The sequence below is a fragment of the Copadichromis virginalis genome, linkage group LG7 (genome assembly GCF_057382275.1).
Source record: "Copadichromis virginalis isolate Kocher_CV1m ecotype Utaka linkage group LG7, C_Virginalis_male_GT1.1, whole genome shotgun sequence".
Classification (NCBI taxonomy): Eukaryota; Metazoa; Chordata; class Actinopteri; order Cichliformes; family Cichlidae; genus Copadichromis; species Copadichromis virginalis.
In genome coordinates this window covers 60,547,791-60,566,818 of record NC_140624.1, presented here as the reverse complement: position 1 = coordinate 60,566,818, position 19,028 = coordinate 60,547,791, and the positions used below count along the sequence as shown (strand labels likewise).

General features: G+C 42.8%; 1 protein-coding gene across 1 annotated transcript; it reads right to left on the bottom strand.

Moving 5' to 3' along the window:
* Nucleotides 1-1,063: 1,063 nt before the first annotated feature.
* Nucleotides 1,064-16,119, bottom strand: slc7a5 (solute carrier family 7 member 5). The gene is made up of 10 exons (XM_085464567.1): nucleotides 15,309-16,119; nucleotides 13,701-13,826; nucleotides 7,304-7,409; nucleotides 6,951-6,995; nucleotides 6,726-6,849; nucleotides 5,738-5,841; nucleotides 5,485-5,581; nucleotides 4,940-5,089; nucleotides 2,531-2,708; nucleotides 1,064-1,370 (listed from the first exon to the last, which is right to left on the bottom strand). The coding sequence occupies exons 1-10, from the start codon at nucleotides 15,901-15,903 to the stop codon at nucleotides 1,315-1,317; spliced, it is 1,581 nt and encodes a 526-aa protein (XP_085320693.1). The 5' UTR covers nucleotides 15,904-16,119; the 3' UTR covers nucleotides 1,064-1,314.
* Nucleotides 16,120-19,028: the final 2,909 nt, after the last annotated feature.

Sequence of the window (19,028 nt, the reverse complement as noted above, 5' to 3'; positions counted from 1 at the left end):
GGCTGCATGGAATAATTTGGAGGGGAGCATTTAAGCTCCATATGTCTGTGCCCAGAAAAACAACTATGTTACACACACACACACACACACACACACACACACACACACACACACACACACACACAAAACTGCATTGTTTCTGTCTTTCCATTCCAACCTCGTGCTGTGAGTGTTACATGGCTTTACTGCAGCATGTAGTTGGAAACATTGCCTCAAACACTTTCAGTGCGATGGAGTAAAAGCAGCACTCTGGGAGCCAGGCTCAGTTATCCACCATATTGATCACTGACATCAGTGACAACCCCACCCCCGCCCTAAAAAAAAATAAAAAACACAAAAAGAACAGCAGAAAGGTTGCACATTTTGACCCACTTTACAGAAAATACTATTTCCCATGGGCACTTCTGTCAAGCTTAACCACATGAGGATTTAAAAGACACTTCAGACATAGAAGTCCTATGAGGAATCAGTAGACTGCACATTTTTTATACTCGGAGATAAATTTAAGTCGGGCTTTGGTTAGCCAGACAAACGAAACATACATTAGGTTTAATTTACTGCCCGTTTACCCGATATAAAACCACAGCAGCAGGCCTACATGTGAGAGGACGTCAGCACTTTGATCGTCTTTAAATATTTCAAAAAAGGAAAAAAAAAAAAAAAAAAAAAAAAGCACAGCCTCTGTTCAGCTTTGTGCACAGACGCACAACATGCCAGGTCAAATAACCAACACTGAGAGGCAGACAGATGCTTACTGTCAAAAGCACAGCAGCACAGACAACAACACAACACTGAAATTGTAAAGACTGCAGGAGCAAAACAGAGTGTGTAGTGATATCCAGCAACAACTTCCTGAAGGGAAAAGTTGTTGTTGTGTTTGTTTGTTTTTTGTTTATTTTGACAGCTGGTTCTGCATCATCGCCCACCTACGCTCACCTTCATCTGCAACGTAAAGGCACCGCTAAATACAACAGGTTTCTGGTGACAGCAGATTAGACGTATTCACAGAACAATTAGTGAAAATGTAAAAAAAAAAAAAAAAAAAAAAAAAAAAAAACCCCAAAAAAAAAAAACTGTTCTTGTTTTATAAAAAGAAAAGAAAAAAAGAAACTACAAATTATTGACACTAAAAGGGTCAAATAACCCCAAAGAATGACGATGGCTGTTTAGAGAGAGAGAGAGAGAGAGTGTGAGTGTGTGTGTGTGTGTGTGTGTGTGAGAGAAAAGCATTAACGGAGTTCAAACATCATCAGTTATGATATCTTAGCCCAATCGTCTTGGCCTTTTGGCTGAAGTAAAAGGGCAACTTGGTTTTTAGGACTGCTGAGGCACAACTTCCATGAACTTCTGACACAGAGCTGTGGTCGAGTCTGAAAAACAAACATCGGAGACGGTTAATCATCACTTCACCTAAGTTTCCACCCAAACAGAGCTCAAATACACCGACTGCATCCCAAGTCCCATTTATCTGTCCTTAAAGGCCACAGCGGCGTTCTTATTTCCACTCAGGAGAGCTATGAGTGAGGCAAACATGAGATCACCACTAATAAAAACCTTTAACAGGGACCTCCTTCAGATTTAGCAAACCGAGTCTAACCCTGAACCCTGAACTGGGTTTCAGGGGCCAAAACAGCTGAGGTCACCTGGAGTTAAACATTTAACTCAGCGATGAAAGAAAAAAAAACTTGGATATAAATCAAGAGCAAAGCAAATGTTCAAATGAATGGAGCTGAAATATGAAAGCCTATCAGTGTGGACCAACACCATATCTTTCTTTACCCAACGTAAAGCCTTGAGATGATAAATCTGAAATCCTACCAAATTTTACATTTGATTGTTAAATGTTATTATTTAGCTGGAAACTGACAAGGACAAAATGCAGCAGCTGAAGAGAGAAATACGGATCAACACACCAAAGGTATAAACCTAAAATATTAATCAGCAGCAGAACGGAGGACAATTTTAAAAAGTTTCAAGAAGAAAAACTTGTCATGTTTTTATTGAACCTAGCATTGAAACTTTCACGCAGAATTTGAGATAAGTAAAAATCAACTGAGTTTATATTAACCTCATAGGACCTGGCGTCCACATACGTGGACATCACATTTTGGGTTATTTAGACCAAAATACTCAATTTTGCTCTACAAGGGCCTGATATCCACTTACAAGGACATTATACTGCTACTGTTCTATCAAAATGTTAAACAAATATCCTCATATGTGGCTCTTATTTTTCTTAAAAACAAAAATAAGGTAAAAAATAAATAAATAAATCTGGAAATTCTTTGTTTTTACATTCATCGGGCCCCAACATGCCCAAATATGAAAGAGAAATTAAAAATGCATGCCATGGAAGAGTTTGGGTCTTAGGAGGTTAATGCACAAATTAAAAGCGCACACAAAAACAGGTGGAATAAAATGCTCCAAGTAACATATTCATAGACAAGGGGGAGGAGTTTGTTTTACTTTGTTTTAAAATAATTTCCCCCAGGGATCAATAAAGTATTCTGATTCTGATTCTGATACTTACGGATTCCATTTCGCAGCCACTTGGGTTTAGTCTGCCACCACACACCAATAAAATAGACGGGCAGTCCAGTGCCGATGATCCCAAAGCCGATGGCGCACTCGACTGGAGTCTTCCAGAAGGAGACGATGATAAGGAAGAGGCAGGCTAACACAAAGCTCACTGGTAGCAGAATGTTCACCTGCAGGGAGAAGCACAAAAACTCATAACTGAGTGTTTGCTGAGAAATAACGCCGCTGTAAGCCACTTCTGCATTGGCTCGATGTTTTAGAGTCAGCGCGAAGTGACCCAAAACTACAGTTCCTCCATGAGCCACTTGAGACAAAAGGAGTCAAAAGCTCCTAAAATACCCAAATTTGTAGCAGGAAAAAGAATATTTGCAATATGCTACAAAAAACAGTTATGACGTAAACTGTTTTACAACGTATCCACCAGGATAACTGAGCTACGGGCGTGTCTGCATTGCCCCTATGGCAGCTACAACATTAGCACTCCACCATTTCATCCACATAAGGTGGCAGCGGAAATGCTAACAAGGAAGGCTCAAAATCCAATCCTAAACCAATGAGGGACATCATGGTGGCTAAATCCATCATTTATACTCTATGCACAGAACCTACGGCCATCTTTTATATACAGTCGTTGTGATATCTAACCTGGCCAAGCTAGATGCAATAAGACAGGATGCTCCCTATTATGTATGCTAGATAAACTCATTTAACCACTAGTGTCAACTAATGGACTCTTCCATTAGCACCCTTCAGTTGTAAAAATCATCAGCCAAGTAAAATATCGAATCACCGCCACCGCCACCCTCACAGCTCTGGTTAGCTGAGGTGATAAAATGGGATGCCAGGATGTGGCAGGTGGCACGATTCAATAAAGTCTAAATCTTTCACAGATTGTCCTTATAATCTATGGTGGCCCTGAGAGGCCAAATGCACTGCAACTTAAGAAAACACCAGTAAATAGAAAAAACACAGAAAAAGCTCACAAAACACAACAGAAGTGTAAACGGCTAATAGCAAACATGCATCTACAGTATCTTATGGATTATCCAATTAAAATTACCTGCATCTTTTGCTCCCTCACAACACATAAGCTGTGAATGCGTCTCCCAGAAAAATTTAAACTGTTGTGTTTTGAAAGCTTTTGCAGTATTTTTACATTCGCTCATACTTTCTTAAGTTTAAGCTGCAGTGCATTTGACCTCCCAGCGCCACTGTAGTAATGGTAAATGGCCTGCATTTGTATAGCGCTTTTCTAGTCCATAGGACCCCAAAGCGCTTTACACTACATTCAGTCATTCACCCATTCACACACACATTCACACACTGGCGATGGCAAGCTACATTGTAGCCACAGCTGCCCTGGGGCGCACTGACAGAGGCGCCCCAGGGCAGTAATAATAATCCCGGTAATAAGGATTATTACCGGGTTATGTTTGATAGCGTCTGTGCTCAATAATCATATATGCGATGCACATGTGTTCAGATGCATTTGGCCACGTAGCATCAATGTGAGTGGACACTGTCAATAACTGAGCTGTTCTTAGAACACTGTGCCCTATCTCTCCTACAAAAAGGAATAAATCTAACTGTGATTCTCCACTACTCTCATTGGCTGAACAGCAGGAATGTGACAGACAAAGAAAGGAGAAAGGAAAAGAGTGGGAGAGTGAAAGAGAGATGGAGGTCAGCAGGGACAGTGCCGCTCCTGTCCCAGCCACCCGCTTTCACACAGGACTGGACCAGTACATCCATTTGCCTCTTTCACTTTTCCGCCTCTGACCATCAAACACACACTCAAATTGTAACAAGGGTCCTCTGTGATGCGGAGAGTGCAGCGGTAGCGCTCTTCCTCTTACTCACACACACACACACACGTTTGTGTTTCCATCACCTCAGAGGACATCACGGAGATCGTGCAAACCTACCCAAACCATAGCTAACTTTCCAAATCTGGACCCTAATTGTGAAAGCTTTCAACCTCAAATGTAACATTCAAAGACTTTTTTTTTGCTTTTCCCACACTGACTGTATAAACACATTCAGGTCCCCACAGCATGGGTAACACGAGTACACTGCACGCACGCACACGCACACACACACACACACACACACACACACACACACACACAGCCTCAGCACCAGCTGACTAGCATCCAGCTCCCCTCCTGTCTTTTAATCTGCGATCAGTATCTGTTCATCTGCACTGAATGGATCTTTGTCTGTCGCTTTACACAAAGAAGGAAGATTTCCTGCTGCCAAAGCCAACTTCAGTGGGAGTCAATGATGACAAAGACCAAGAGAAGATCCATTGTTTTGGCCTGCCTGACAGACTAGTTCTCTCCACCACCAGCCACATTTTTTGCTGAAAACCTCTTAAAAACAGTTCTCGAGGCTGACTCACCTTTATTGGTCGATCCAGCTCAGGCTTCTTATAGCGGAGCCACATCATTCCTATGATTGCCATGGCGATGCAGAGCCAGTTGAAGAAGCTGAAGAAGTTTATGACGGAGAAGATGTCGTTGGAGAAGGCGTAGAGCAGCGTCATTAAACACTGGACAGACGGAGAGAAGGGAAAACATTACCTCTCTAAGTCTGGTGACACTGCCTCCAAGTATGAGATTTTCTGCATGCAATTAAATAAAGTAACTCATTGAAGTTCAACTGAGCAGGTGTAAGTTGCTAGCATGTTGGTATGGTTTGATTCTCCGCTGTGTAAGAGAGCAGCAAAAAGTCTTTGTTTTCAGAAAAGTTCACCTTTGTCCTTTTATTCAAAATTAATTAAAAATATTCTGTAACTGTATATAATAACCTATTATGCAGTGAAGTGAAGTGAGATCCCACAAATTAAAATACTGAAAAGACACGCACACTATTATTTTAGCTATGGTTTCAGAAGATGTACTCTCTTGCGTGCCAATAAAGAAAGTTAAAAAACCAAAAACATACAGTGAATATAAGTGAGGGGAGTGGGGTCAGCAGAGTGGGGTGGATCATTGACAGCAGACTGGGCAGGTGACCCTCCCGAGAACCCACAAAGAATAACCTGAGATGAATAGAAAGACACAGATATGTGATTAATCGCTGTGAAAAGAAAGATGAAGAGGCTCCGGGTGTTTCTAATCTTGACTCTTAACACTTGCTAATTGTGTGTGTGTGCGCACGAGTTTTTTTTTTAACATGGTTGGTGTGAGAGTGTTACCTGGATGATGTGAACAGTGAGCCGTTGACTGATCCAAAGCAGGACAGGCCTACAAACACCGGGATGATCCACGCCATGGGACCCAGGTGGTAGTTACCAAAATCCTGTAGACAACAACATCAGGAACATATATTCAGCATTCAGCAGCAAGTATTCACATCTTTGGACCCGTTATACCCCCCACCCAAATATACAGTGCTGCTAATTTCTTTAAGACAATTACAATCAAGACCGACTTCTTGGAAACTAAACATAAAATGGTCCCGGGCAGTAGTTTTCCAGGCTTCCTGAAGGTGTCTTAAAGTTTTTCTTTGGACACTGGCTGCCTTAAAATACTGCTGTAAAACAAGGTGGAGGCTCTGTCAGGGCAATGGCTTCATTTTTTCAAATTGGCAATGATCCCAAACACTATGCAGTAAGCACACCTGGATAGAAAAACACACTATCACTCATGAACTGGCCTCCCCAGAGGCCGGGCTTCAACATTATTAAAGTAGTATGCGATCATCCTGATAAAGAATGGAACAAAAGCCAGTCAGCATCTAAAGAAGAGCTTCAAATGTCCTTGAAGAAGCCTGGAGAACTATTCCCTAAGACCACTTAGAGGAATTACAAGAAAATTTCCCTTCTGCTTCACGCGTGGTTTTGGATTGGCTTTAACTCAGGAGGTAGATTAGAGCAGGTTGTATACTAATCAGAAGGTTGCTGGTTCAGTCTACTCCAGTCTGCATGTCAAATATCCTTCGGAAAGACTCCAAGCTCCTCTCCGAAGCATCTATTGGAGTATGAATGTGTGTGAATGTTAGATAGGAAGCACTTAAAGCATACCAAATACAGACTTTCAAGCTTGTTAGAACTGTACAAACTCTGTTTTTGTCTTATATCTTTTAATAAATCACCGAACCAATTTCCCATTTTCCTAGCAAAATATAAAGAAATGAGGGATGGCTCAAGACTTTTGTACATTACTGCAGCTCAAAGCACTCACCACAGCCACAGCCTCTGAGTTAAGCATCTGATCGGGGGAGAGTGTGGTGAAATAGGCCAAGTTTGTTAGGACATACACTGCTGTCACTATCGGCAGGGAGATGATGATGGCTCGAGGAAGGTTTCTGAGGAAAACGTACAACAACGGCAGGCTGATTACAACTGCGGACTTTTGACTACTCCACATGAATTTTAAAGGTAAAAATCACAATTGTGATCAACTTACTTGTAAGGTTCAATCATCTCCTCTGTAACAAAATTCAAGTAGTTCCTGGAAACAAAAGAGACAACAAATAGGTATTGAACAGTAAAAAGCAATGAAGATGCACTGAACCTTTATTTTTCTGATATTTATTATTTAAAAGAAACATTAGTAATGTACAGTATGTTCAGTGTTATTTGTAATAGCCATTCATTGGACTTATCAGATGATATGTTACTGACAAAATGCCCCAGCGTTTGATCCATTTTCACACCGTCTCCAAGCACCAGGTTTAACATTTGAATTGAGGGAAACTGGATACAGGCAGACAGTGGACAGCAAACTAATTGCACAGCTAGGCTGATGTGTTAACTCACCAGCCACCGTAAGCAAACAGGCCACTGTAGAGTGCCAGGCCAATACTTCCAAACTCATATTTGGACCCCTTGAAGGAATTCTCTGGAAGAAGTCCGGCTGTATCACCTGGAGAAGACAAAAGGATTAGGATTTATAAAAATAAAAAAGCCCCAGTTTACCGTCTGCGCTATTGGGCCACGGGCAGGTTGACCAGTCATTCTGGCATAATACATAAAACACTGACCAGTGAATCCACAAGCCAAAGAGCCTTTGAAAGGGAAAATGTCTAATATCATGCTTAAATCCGCCCCACTATGCGGATCAGTGAAGGACTGCAGAATTACTGGAGTTAAGACCTGGCTGAGACAGTCAATAAGTAACCCAGACAGTGGCAAGGCTATGCGGGTTGACATAAGGCTCACGCAGCCTATAAAAGAGGCAGAGGTAAAAGACGAGGGAGAGGAGCAGGGGAAAGTCTGTGGTTAAGGATAGTTCAACTTTTTAACATTTGTGTCATTTCTAATTATCATAGCTCTATGAATCGCGCCTTCCATCCAATGGCATATGAGATGCTAACGCTGATATAAATGCAACTTGTTCCAGCAGACAGCATATGTATTTCTCAAATCCTGAGCCCTTATGGGGATTTATCACATTCTGATCACTGCCTCTTTTTCCAGTCCTTCAGGTTTCTGCTGGTTGTAGGGGATCTGTGTACAAATTCCTGCTCTCCACGACATGCATTCTCATTCTCAGACATGGCGACGGTTGCTAAACCAACAGCCCCCGGCAGTGTTGGTACTGGGAGGGTTAGCCCTGAGCCAATGTGCAGCGTGGGAAACGCCCGATTATTGTGCAGCCTGGTCCAACAGACAGCCTCATGCATTGCTCCACCTCTGATGAAGCAGACAGATGTGTGGCCACAGTGTCAAGAGACCATGGCGCTCACTTTGAAGAAGTTTGATTATTTTGAACTGTGAATAATGCAAAAATATCTATTGCAAGAATAAAAGTATGGACTGATAATCTACATGATGGGTCCCCCTTAAGATGGATTGCTTTTAATATTTGAGACAGTTGTCGTCTGAGTTTGCCTTTAAATATTCTGCTGCATATTCCAGCATCAGTTAAACGTCACAAAGCAGCTTGCTCATGCTGGTTTGACATTTCTATGAAGAAGAATAGATTTTTTTTTTTTTTTTTTAAAACCATGTGAGTAGCCACACATTGCACAAGTCATGTCATCCACCTCAGGCCTTATGTTGACCCGTGTCTCAACTCGACAGAATTCCTGTTAAACTCACAGCTTCTGATCAGGCTTAAAAATCAGTGCAATGGCCAATTTCATAGTAACCTTTACAGATTCCTATGATAGCGAAGTCTGACTCATCACAGCTCCTTTTGTTTTCCTTTTCTGATATGATATGACATTTTTACGGGACTTACTGACCTTTGATATTTAATGGGGGAAAAAACAACAACAAAAAAAAACAAAAAAAAACACAGAAACTTAATCTTTAAGAAAAGCAACCAAATTAAGGCACATTTCTGTTAGATCATTCATGCAAGCCATTTGTGTGAATGATCCAACAGAAAAGCAACCAAATAAGCCTCTTTTCATAGCTAAATGATGCGTTTTATTTGAACTGATAACACTTAGACCTCCTATTATTAGGCATGCGTATGGTGAAACCTTTAAATCTTTGCCTAAAGTCAGAGTGGGGGACTTTCCTCACAGTTCTGTTTCTACCACTCATCACATTCCACCATATCGGTCTGGGCACGCTGACCCACCACCAGCTGGTCTCATGATACAGGCACCAGACAGTGAAAGTAACACACACACACACACACACACACACACACACACACACACACACACACACACACACACAACCAAATATGCATGAACGACAGAGAACACACACGCAGCCGATAACTTGCCAGCAACACCTGAATGAACTAAATTCCTGCCTTTTTTCCATTCTGTGTGTAGAATCAGGGCACAAAGCACAACTCTGACAATGCACTCAAAGACACCTCTTTAGTTTTTTGATAAGCACACTTTATTTCAAGTGCATATTAGTTCTCTCAGTCACGCTCTTTACAACCACAAATATTGACAGATCATGAAATGGCAAAAATCGGTCAAGGTCTTTAGCACGCAGCTATGACAATGGTTTTAATCCACTTATTTATTGTAAGAAATATTAACCTGCTTACCTTATAATCATTTACAGTCACTTCCTCACGCAAAGAGTTCTCTACATTTCAGTGAGGCCCAGTACCAATGCATGTTGTTGGTGAGCAGATCAAATTGGCACAGATGTCGTCAGCTGTAACCCCGAGTCTGATTCCAAATACAGGGCCTTTCTACTTGTCATTCCCCTGCGTTCTTTCCCTTCATTTCCTGGCTTTCTCAACAGCTCCCTGCTAATAAAGGCTTTTGTGCCTTTATTAGAAGCTGCTGTGGTGTAAGCTTTAAAGTATCTCAACTATTCTTGTTTCTTCACATCAATACAGTGAATAGGCTGGTTTTACATCAGAAAATATGTTTCTTGATGTGGTTCAGACTCACAGTTAGCAGTAGCACATGGATTAGTTATACTGTTTGAAATGAGATGAAGTATTTGTACATAGGTGGGAGGTAACCACCTGTGAATCAGGTATGGTAAACAGGCTTTCTAGCAAACACGCCTTTACTTTTTGGACACCTTGGGGCAGGGAGAGCTGTGCTGAAGTGTGACCCAGCAGTGGATTTTCACACGAGGTTAGAGAACACTGGTTTGTGAGTGTAACTTTGGGAGTGAGCGGCTGTGTTGAATAATTCCTGTTACAGTCAAGTAAATGAAGACGATGGGAGGGAGAACTTGTTCTTACAGATAGATGGTCAACCTTCTCTCCGTTTGCTTCTCTTACAAACAGTGTGGGCGGCAGTCAAACTAAGAAGGCGGAGGCTTTATTGGAGCTAATCAGATTACACTGCCTTCTAATCTGACACTCCAGGCCTCATGAACAGGGCCCTATGTGTAAAGCTTCAGAGCCGTGCTTTAACAATTCCCATGCACTCACTAAATGCTTCAGAAAGCTAGAAATATTTGGAATTGTTGAATCTAAAGTGAACCCGTTAGTGCATGAGGTGCTTTCGAGGCGCACTCAACCAGTCACGAGCCAGGGAGAGCTACAACAGAAAGAGGGATTATGCTTTCCTTTGTTGATATAATGACAGGCACATGCCTAGTCTTTCTAGAAGTCTATGTAATGTCAGACGTCCCAGGTAAACAGTTATTAGAAGCAGAGTGATGATTAAAGATCTTAAAATTGATTCAGAGTAGACACCAAACCAGAAATGACACTTGGAAAAGGACTAGAATAACAAATTGGTAGAATCCGTCCTCGTGTTTCATTTACAAACCAAAACAGACACTAGATAGGTGAACTTAGCATTCAGCTTACAGGGAACGGATCAGGAAGGAAAGATGAATGAAGCCGCAGAGTAAAAGCAGGTACAGCTCATGCTTGTTATTTACTTGAGAACACTTTGATGAAGTTTTCTCACACTACTGGGGGAAGAATTACTTTCAAAAGTATTAATGTAATTAACGGTATTGTGAGAGTAGAGCACAAAGGTCAGAGGCTGCTCCCTGCAGCTGCTGATGTTACAGATTCCACAGTTTGCTATGAATTCCCCACAGTTACTGACACAAGGCTGACACAGGTTTGCTGACATGAACAAAAACAGCGGAAATTGATATTTTGGCAACTTTTATCGAATGTTGTGAGTCACTGCAACCTTTTTACCTCTGGATATTCAATATTGGATCCATACGGCACGATTTTGGTCGAGCACCTTAAACTAACAAACTGGGAAGTCACCTCAACTTTACAAAGATTTATTAACGAGTGCCGCACAGAACATCGGTGTATGAGTCGAAAATATTGGCTTTAAAAGTCTGACAAGGAGACATGCTGAACCAGACGCAGCTCTGGTTTAATCGACCGCCACTCAGGTGATCTCGGACCTATGATCTCCGACCTGTCATTTTACCCACTAAGCCTGTGCATCTGTGGCTCCAGTGCACCTCACAGCTCCAGCTGAACATGTTAAATTTATCCCAGTTTGGTTCTGATTAAGTAATCTTGCCCCATAACAGGATACCCTTGCTCACTTACTTCTGTGTGCAACAGTTAGCTGAAGTTTTACACCAACAATTTGGCAGTAGCGGCAACTAATAAGGGATCAGAACATAAACAGTGGATTTGGATTTGATATGAAAACAAAAAGCAGCAGAGACTGGCTGGTGCTGCAGTGCGCTGTTAACGTAATTTTAGATACACATTTATCACGAAAGAAACAGGCTGAAGTAAAGCCAGACTAAACCCAGTCTGCTTTCGGTGTTGTGTTTTGATGCATTTCCTTCATAATATTTTAGCTTATTTCCTTTTTTTGTTGTTGTTATTTTGAATGTGGACACTTGTGCAACTGCATCAACTTTGCAGTGCAGCTGCAGTTTTAAGTAAACCAGTACTGCCACAAAATCTGCTGAATTTCAATACATCGATGGAATATAAGGTGTTAGTGTGTTTACACTGACGTCAGTGTTTCATACAGTGAAAATACACAGGTCATGTACAGAGTCTAGAGCCAAAATAAGCCCTGTGGTCAATCTCCTTATACTCAGATGTACCAGCTCATCCTCATTCAATACACAGTGCTTGCTGTATTCCCTTTTATTGCATTTCTTTCTTACTATTTCTGTCCAGGAGAGCTACTCTGATCTAATGCTAATGATCTAATGTACCCCCGTTTTCCATTTTCCTCCGTCTCTCTCAGAGGAATACGATGGACAACAGCTTCATTGCGTGCAGGAAGAAAGCCAGCCATGAGAGCACAGTTAGGAGCCAACACGGGCAGCAGATTGGGTACAAGCCTCCAGTCGCCTGGTAGAAGCTTTAACCTCACAAAAGAAGCAGAGGGGTCTTGTGTCAGCTTTGATATGTAGACCGTGGTAGTCAGTCTTGGCTGAGAGTGCCAAACCCTTCCTCTAGAGGGCAGTTTGATCGCGTAAGCACACTTCCTGTCTGATTAAAAGCACACTTTTCAGTGGTTTATAGTGAGCTGAGTTCAAACAGAAGTTATTTGTGACTCAGACTTGCAACAGTCAATGAGCACACTCCCAAATGTGTCCTACATAAGAGCCATTATATGGTTTATCTGTCCTATCTTTACACAACGCTTCACCAGATCCTGTTGGTTGTAATAAAATTCAGAAGTCACTCCATGAAATCAAATATCTACAAATCATGTGTGTGAGGATTTACTCGGGATGGGAACACAGCAGCTGAAAGAGAGGCGATCCAGACACAATTTAGGAGTCACAAGCGATGAAAGACATGAAAGCTTTATACGTCTGGGCCATCACGACTTTCTTTTTAACACAATTAACCTCACAGTCACAGTCAGTTTGCCGGTTTTAATCTTAGACTGACTTTGAGGAAAAAGGTACACGACAACACTTCTTCAAATCTCTTAGTGAAGGAGACACAGATCCATTAAGTTAAGTAATCTAATTTAAGGATTTCCCCCTTGAAACTGAGATTACCTGCTTATGTAAGGGTTGATTGTGCCAGCAGGCGAGCTACTGTGTCAATGGAATACACAGCTGGAGTAAACACAGCTGAAACTTCCTGTTTTATGTCGCGTGGCACACAAACTGGTCCGTCAACTTCCTTGACGCTGATGCAAATCACTCAACTCAAACTGTAAAGACTTTCTACACTGCCTAAATCATTTAAGGGAATCTAATAACAATATAAACGGAACATTAAAATCCACAGTTCATAAAATCCACATATTTTACCATGGAGTTTATTTACTGTTTAACTTTTGTAATGTGTGTCAGGCTCTTAAAGTAACCTTTTTATGCTTTTTAATTACTTTCTGATACACTGTCACGATGGTCTATCCTCTTATTAAACATGGACAATGTTTAATAAGAGCTAATGGATCAGTATGGTGTCACAGAGAGCAGAAATCCTTAATGTGGGCATCTCAGACGGCGAGCACGGAAGCCACACCCACCTGATGTTCAAACCTCCTGCTTTTTAGGAACAGCCAGTGAAAAGGAGAGGGAGGAAAAACAGACTGAGTGGGTTCATCAAGCCTGAGTATATTAGAAAAAGAGTGCTTTGAACTATAAATCACGGAGATGCACAAGTCCAAACTGTCAGCACGTGTCATTTGCATATTTGTGGCTACCTCAGCCCGTCTTCAGCCATGTCGGTCATTTACATTTAACTTATTAAAGGTGTGTCTGGAGGGATGGAGGGAAACGCTTATAAAGTGGGGGTTGGGCAAATAAAGCCGGCATAAGAGCAAAGAGGTGACGTGTGCATTTGTGTGCTTGTGCAAGGTACCTTGTCCAATCTTGACAAATCCGATGATGATGATGAGCGCGAGCGCTAGAAGCTTGGCTGCCGCGAAGAAGTCCTGCACTCTGGTGGCCGCCTTCACGCTGTAGCAGTTCACAAAGGTTAACAACACTGCGAAAGAAAAGGAGGCAGAGAATAAGACCACAGAGTAAAAGAGGCCACTGACACATAAAGCTTACAGGTGTGTTACGCGTATAGGAAACCAATCTTGTAACCAGTCAAATTGCACAACTTTACCCTGTAATGTGTTTCTTCTGCTCCACTTGTGGGACCTTACAGTGAGTGTGTGTGATTGTACGTTCTGCTGTCAACATGACGCGAGCAGAGGAAGAAGTTACAGGGGTGACACATTTTAAGAGAATAAAGTCTTTTCTCCTGTACCCATCTGTCTTTTAAATGCCCATGTACCGGCTGGTGCCTACCCTATCCTCCATAAGCGCACACACGCAAAGTTGCTGCAGTAGCCTGTTAGAAGTGATTAACTAAAGCAGCAGGCCTGTTCAAAGCTCCTAAATCAGGTCGGGGCCACAATAGAAAGACGAGACGGCACAATGAGGCTCTGTATTTGAGAGACCAGGACAAAGGAGAAGGAGGCCAAGTACAGTACAGGGGTAGACACACTTTGGCATCCAGACCCACAAACACACACTAATGGCTAATACTTGGGCATGTAGCGTACACGTATATTCACAAACCTGAAGGGAACAGAGACACGCTGATCTGAATTATACAGATTCCAGCAGCAGTCAAATTAAACAAAACCTGGCACTAAAATAGACTTTAGGAGCTATGAATGTGCAGCGACCCTGACCACCTCACAGACACACACACACACACACACACACACCTCTAAACTTATGTTCAGGCTGCCATGAAGTCTTGAAAAGAAGAATGAAGTGATGAAACAGGTGAGAATCCTGAAATAATTGCTTTAAGACAAAATAAGGTGTAAAACAGCCCAGTGCACATAGAAAACTCTCTGCACATCCATCATAAATGTGCGGCTGTTTATTAACTTAGACATGCGACACGGAAAACTGATGATAAACTACTTGTTTTTAAACCGCACCACTAAAACTGGGGTTAAATCATCTATTGGTGTATATTTGCTTGCATTTGATTTAATAAAACCAACTTACATTAAGTTATCATATCTAAGCTTTAAGTAATTAAAATGAAGGCATTTATTTTGATTTCTTTGCTGCTTATCACGTCACAGAAAATATTATTTATGATAAACACCAGGAATTATTTCAAAGCAATTAATTGGGTTATTTTTAAGACCTATAACCTGTGAGCAACCTACATCACCCCGGCAGCTGATGTAATATCGCCGCATTTTTTCCACTACTACACGCGCGCGTGTGCGAGTGCTGATGGTATCGCACGCGCTCCATAGGATGAGGCTTTATATATTGTGTGTGAGCATAGTCGTTCATTATCTCAGGAGGTGCCCACGAGGCACAGGTGTTTTTATAGTATAGATATACAGGAAGTGCAACCACAACCGCCTGCATAGGGACTCTCTCTCTCTCACACACACACACACTAAAGTTGCATCATCTCGCCCGGTGCCTGAGCTCCGATACTCACTGATGCAGAGACAGGCCACTAGCTTGGCCCCCGTCTCCGGCACCGAGCACACGGGGAACAGCGGCTTCAGGAGGTAGGTGGCGAAGACGTAGGCGACGATATACTGGGAGGACGGCCGGATGATAAGCAGCTCGATCCAGAGTTTGAGGAATGCCGGCAGGGAGCCGTACACTTCCAAGATGTAGGCATAGTCGCCGCCGGACTTGGTGATGGTGGTCCCCAGCTCCGCGTAGCAGAGGGCGCCCACTGTGGAGAAGACCCCGCACACCGCCCACACTATGAGGGACAAACCCACAGAGCCAGCCTCCCTCACTACGCCTGTCGGCGTGACGAAGATACCCGAGCCGATGATGGTGCCCACGATGATGGCCACGCCGTTCAACAGCGTGATGGTCCTCTTCAGGGCGACCCCTTCCTCCGCTCCGTCTCCTGCTGTGACGTTGCCGGGGCTGCTGAGGTCGCTTCCCGGTCCTCCATCCTGACCGAAGCCCCCCCTATCACTGCCGCTACCCGGGGACAGCATCCTCTCAGTGACCTGCTTATCCTCCTCCCTGTCCACGGACGAGTTGGAGTTTCTCTTCTTCAGCCCTGACATCGCTGGCTGAGCTGGTTCCTCTTCTGTCTGCCGCACAAAGCTTCCCGTCTCGCCCCCCTCTGTCGTCAGTTTGATGTGCCGGTCGCTCTGATGCTCAGGCCGGCCTCAGCCACGAGGAGTCCACGGCGTGTCTGTTGTGTGACTCAGAGCGGCGTGCTTTCTCTGCTCTACTCTCTGAACGAATAAAAGAATCGTGGAAATTACGACGTCTCTTACGTCAGAGCCTATCCTCCATAAAGCCCTCCTTTATTCTTTACACCCCCTAGCGTCGGAAATCTGCTACTGCTCCGCCTCACCCCCGAAGCCCACACAGCACCCGTGGCTTTCAGGGACCAGATCACAGAGAAATCATGGGACACGGCCACCCCCGGGTAACTGTTCTGCGTGAAAGTAACACAACCAGTTTAAGGAGACACTAGAAGATGTTAGTGAGGGCATTTTTTTAACTGTATTTTCACAAGTTTTACAGCATTTCTTCTAGATGAAGGTCTCCACCACCCAGGGGCGGATTTAGAGGGGTGGCATGTGCCATCCTGAAATGATCTCTTGCCACCCCTAGTGTCACCCTAGTTTTTCATATGACATTGTTGTTTATTAAGACAGGTTTAAGATAAGGCAGCATTAACACTTTGAAGGTAGAATGATGGTGAGTGTTATTAACACACTGTGTGCCGCATCTCCAAAACGCATGACCGGCATGTGAATAAGCTGACATAGCAACAAGCTGCAGTCACGCTGAGTCTCTGAAAGTTTGGACTTCAAACACAGCTAATTGTGCTGAGAGTGATGAAGCTAGTTATAAAATACTCCAAGGATCTTTTCCTTTTTTAAAATATTATTTCGCATTATGTTCTGTAAAAAAAAAAGGGGGGGGGGGGGCGTATACTTTTTCACACTGGGTCATTTTGGACCTAACATATTTGCCACTACTGTTAAATAGTATTTAGTATTTAGTATTTATTTATTTATTGTCATTGTCAAGAACAATGAAATTGCGTTTGGGGCTTCCATACAACCCAAAAAAAAAAAAAAAAAAAAAAAAAAAAAAGAAAATAATAAATACCCCTTAAAACCCAAGTGTACATATTTAACCCAGTGTGACTCCAATGCAATAAGACAATCCTTAGCAGTAATGTTCGTAGAAATTCAGACAAAGACCTGAGAAACATGACAAAATACTACAATGCAACCCATTCAATATTATTGTACTGTGAGATATGATATCAGATATGATAGTTATCTATTTAAGAAAGAGGGGGGGGGGGGGGCAGGAGGGGGAAGAGAATAAAGATATGATGCACCAATGCAGACCAGTTCATTGCTATTAAGAAGTTGGATATGGTTATTGTCCGTGAGAGGGGGGCAGAGAGTTCAGGAGCCTCACAGCCTGTGGATACAGGCTGTTGGCCAGTCTGGATGTTCTGGCCTGTATAGACCTGTACCTTCTCCCTGAGGGCAGCAGATGGAAAAGGTGGCGCGCAGGGTGATGTTGGTCCCGCAGGATACTGTGCACCCTCCTCAGACAGCGAGTGGGGAAGATATTACTGATCTCTGGCAGACTTGTTCCAATAATTCTGCCAGCTTCCTTCACCACCCGCTGGAGTGCTTGCTGATCGGCCTTGGTGCAGCTGGGGAACCACACTAGAAATCCATACGTCAGAACGCTGCTGATGGCACAGTTGTAGAAGTTCAACATCAGAGATCTGGGAATGTGTGCGCTCCGCAGTCTCCTCAGGTAGTAGAGGCGCTGTTGGGCCTTCCGTACAACTGAGGTGATATGGTTGTCCCAGGACAGGTCCTCGGTCACAGTTACCCCCAAGAATTTAAAACTGCTCACCCTCTCCACCGCCTCACTGCCAATGAAGAGAGGCAGATGGTTGTTATGACCCCTCTTCCGGAAATCTACAATGATCTCCTTGGTCTTTTTGGTGTTTAAGACCAAGTTATTGTCGTGGCACCATGACTCTAGTTGTTGCACCTCTGTCCTATAGTTTGTCTCATCATTGTTGGATATAAGTCCGAGCACTGTAGTGTCATCTGCAAACTTAACAATGAGATTGGACGCGCAGGAGGAAATACAGTCATGGGTGAAGAGAGTGTATAGCAGAGGGCTCAGAACACACCCCTGAGGGGCACCGGTGTTGACCACAAGGGTGGAAGAGGTGTTCTTACCCACTCTATGTGATGAATACCTCAGTCAGGCTCTAGCCTTCTTAGTCTCTGTGTTGTTGTTTAATGTCTTGTTGTTGATACTTTGCAATAGGATATGTTAATCTCAATTTTAAAGAAATTGAGATTTTTTGAAATTGGGCCTGGGCTTGTCCATAGTGGACACTTTTATTAACCATGTATCCCCACAGTGTGCACACACACTACATAAAACAAGAAAGTCTAGTGCACCACAGTAGTAAAAACTCATACTTACTTTCCAGAACGCACAGAAACCAGTTGCACTGGTTTTATGGTCTTGTACTCTGAGAGAAAATAACACAAGTGGAGTTGGTCCCACTGGAATGAGGACATGTTGTGCAATTTACAGACATAGTCATAGACCTGTCTTGCTAGATTTTCACTTTGCCTGAGGATGAGAAACATCATGAGTATAGAATCAAGCAGTTTCTATCTCTGTAAGCATCTAGATGTAAGTGAATACCAGCGTGTTGACACGTAGTACTCAACTCTTTTTTTTTTTCTTTCTTTTTTTTGTTAATGCCATCAGTGGCTTTTAAGTGGCTGTTTGAAGCAAGAGTGAATCAGGTCAGATGTGCATGGTCCAGAGGTCATACAATAGATTTGCCTCCATTTTCACTGTTTGCTTTCCAAACAGACCAGTTAGGACTCTGTGAATGTTTACAATTCATACACAGGTTCATTTGGGGAACACAGTGTACAACATCATTAAAAAACACAGCTGAATCATCTTCAACACCATTGTGTTCATTCAGTTTGTCACGTGGTTTGTGCTCTAAAATATGAGCGGCATATCGTGAGAAGTACACTCAACAAAAATATAAACGCAACACCTTTGTTACTGCTCCCATTCCCCATGGGATGGACGTAGAGACCTAAAATTCATTCCAGATACACAATATAACCATCCCTCCCAAACAGTGGTCACAAATCAG

What these genes read in the sequence shown, in the direction of transcription:
- slc7a5 (XM_085464567.1), bottom strand. Translation starts at nt 15,903, where the DNA reads ATGTCAGGGCTGAAGAAGAGAAACTCCAACTCGTCCGTGGACAGGGAG. An exon ending in GAGATGATTGAACCTTACAA is followed by an intron (nt 6,850 to 6,950) that starts GTAAGTTGATCA and finishes CGTTTTCCTCAG; the next exon opens with AAACCTTCCTCGAGCCATCA. An exon ending in ACTCAGAGGCTGTGGCTGTG is followed by an intron (nt 5,842 to 6,725) that starts GTGAGTGCTTTG and finishes TGTTGTCTACAG; the next exon opens with GATTTTGGTAACTACCACCT.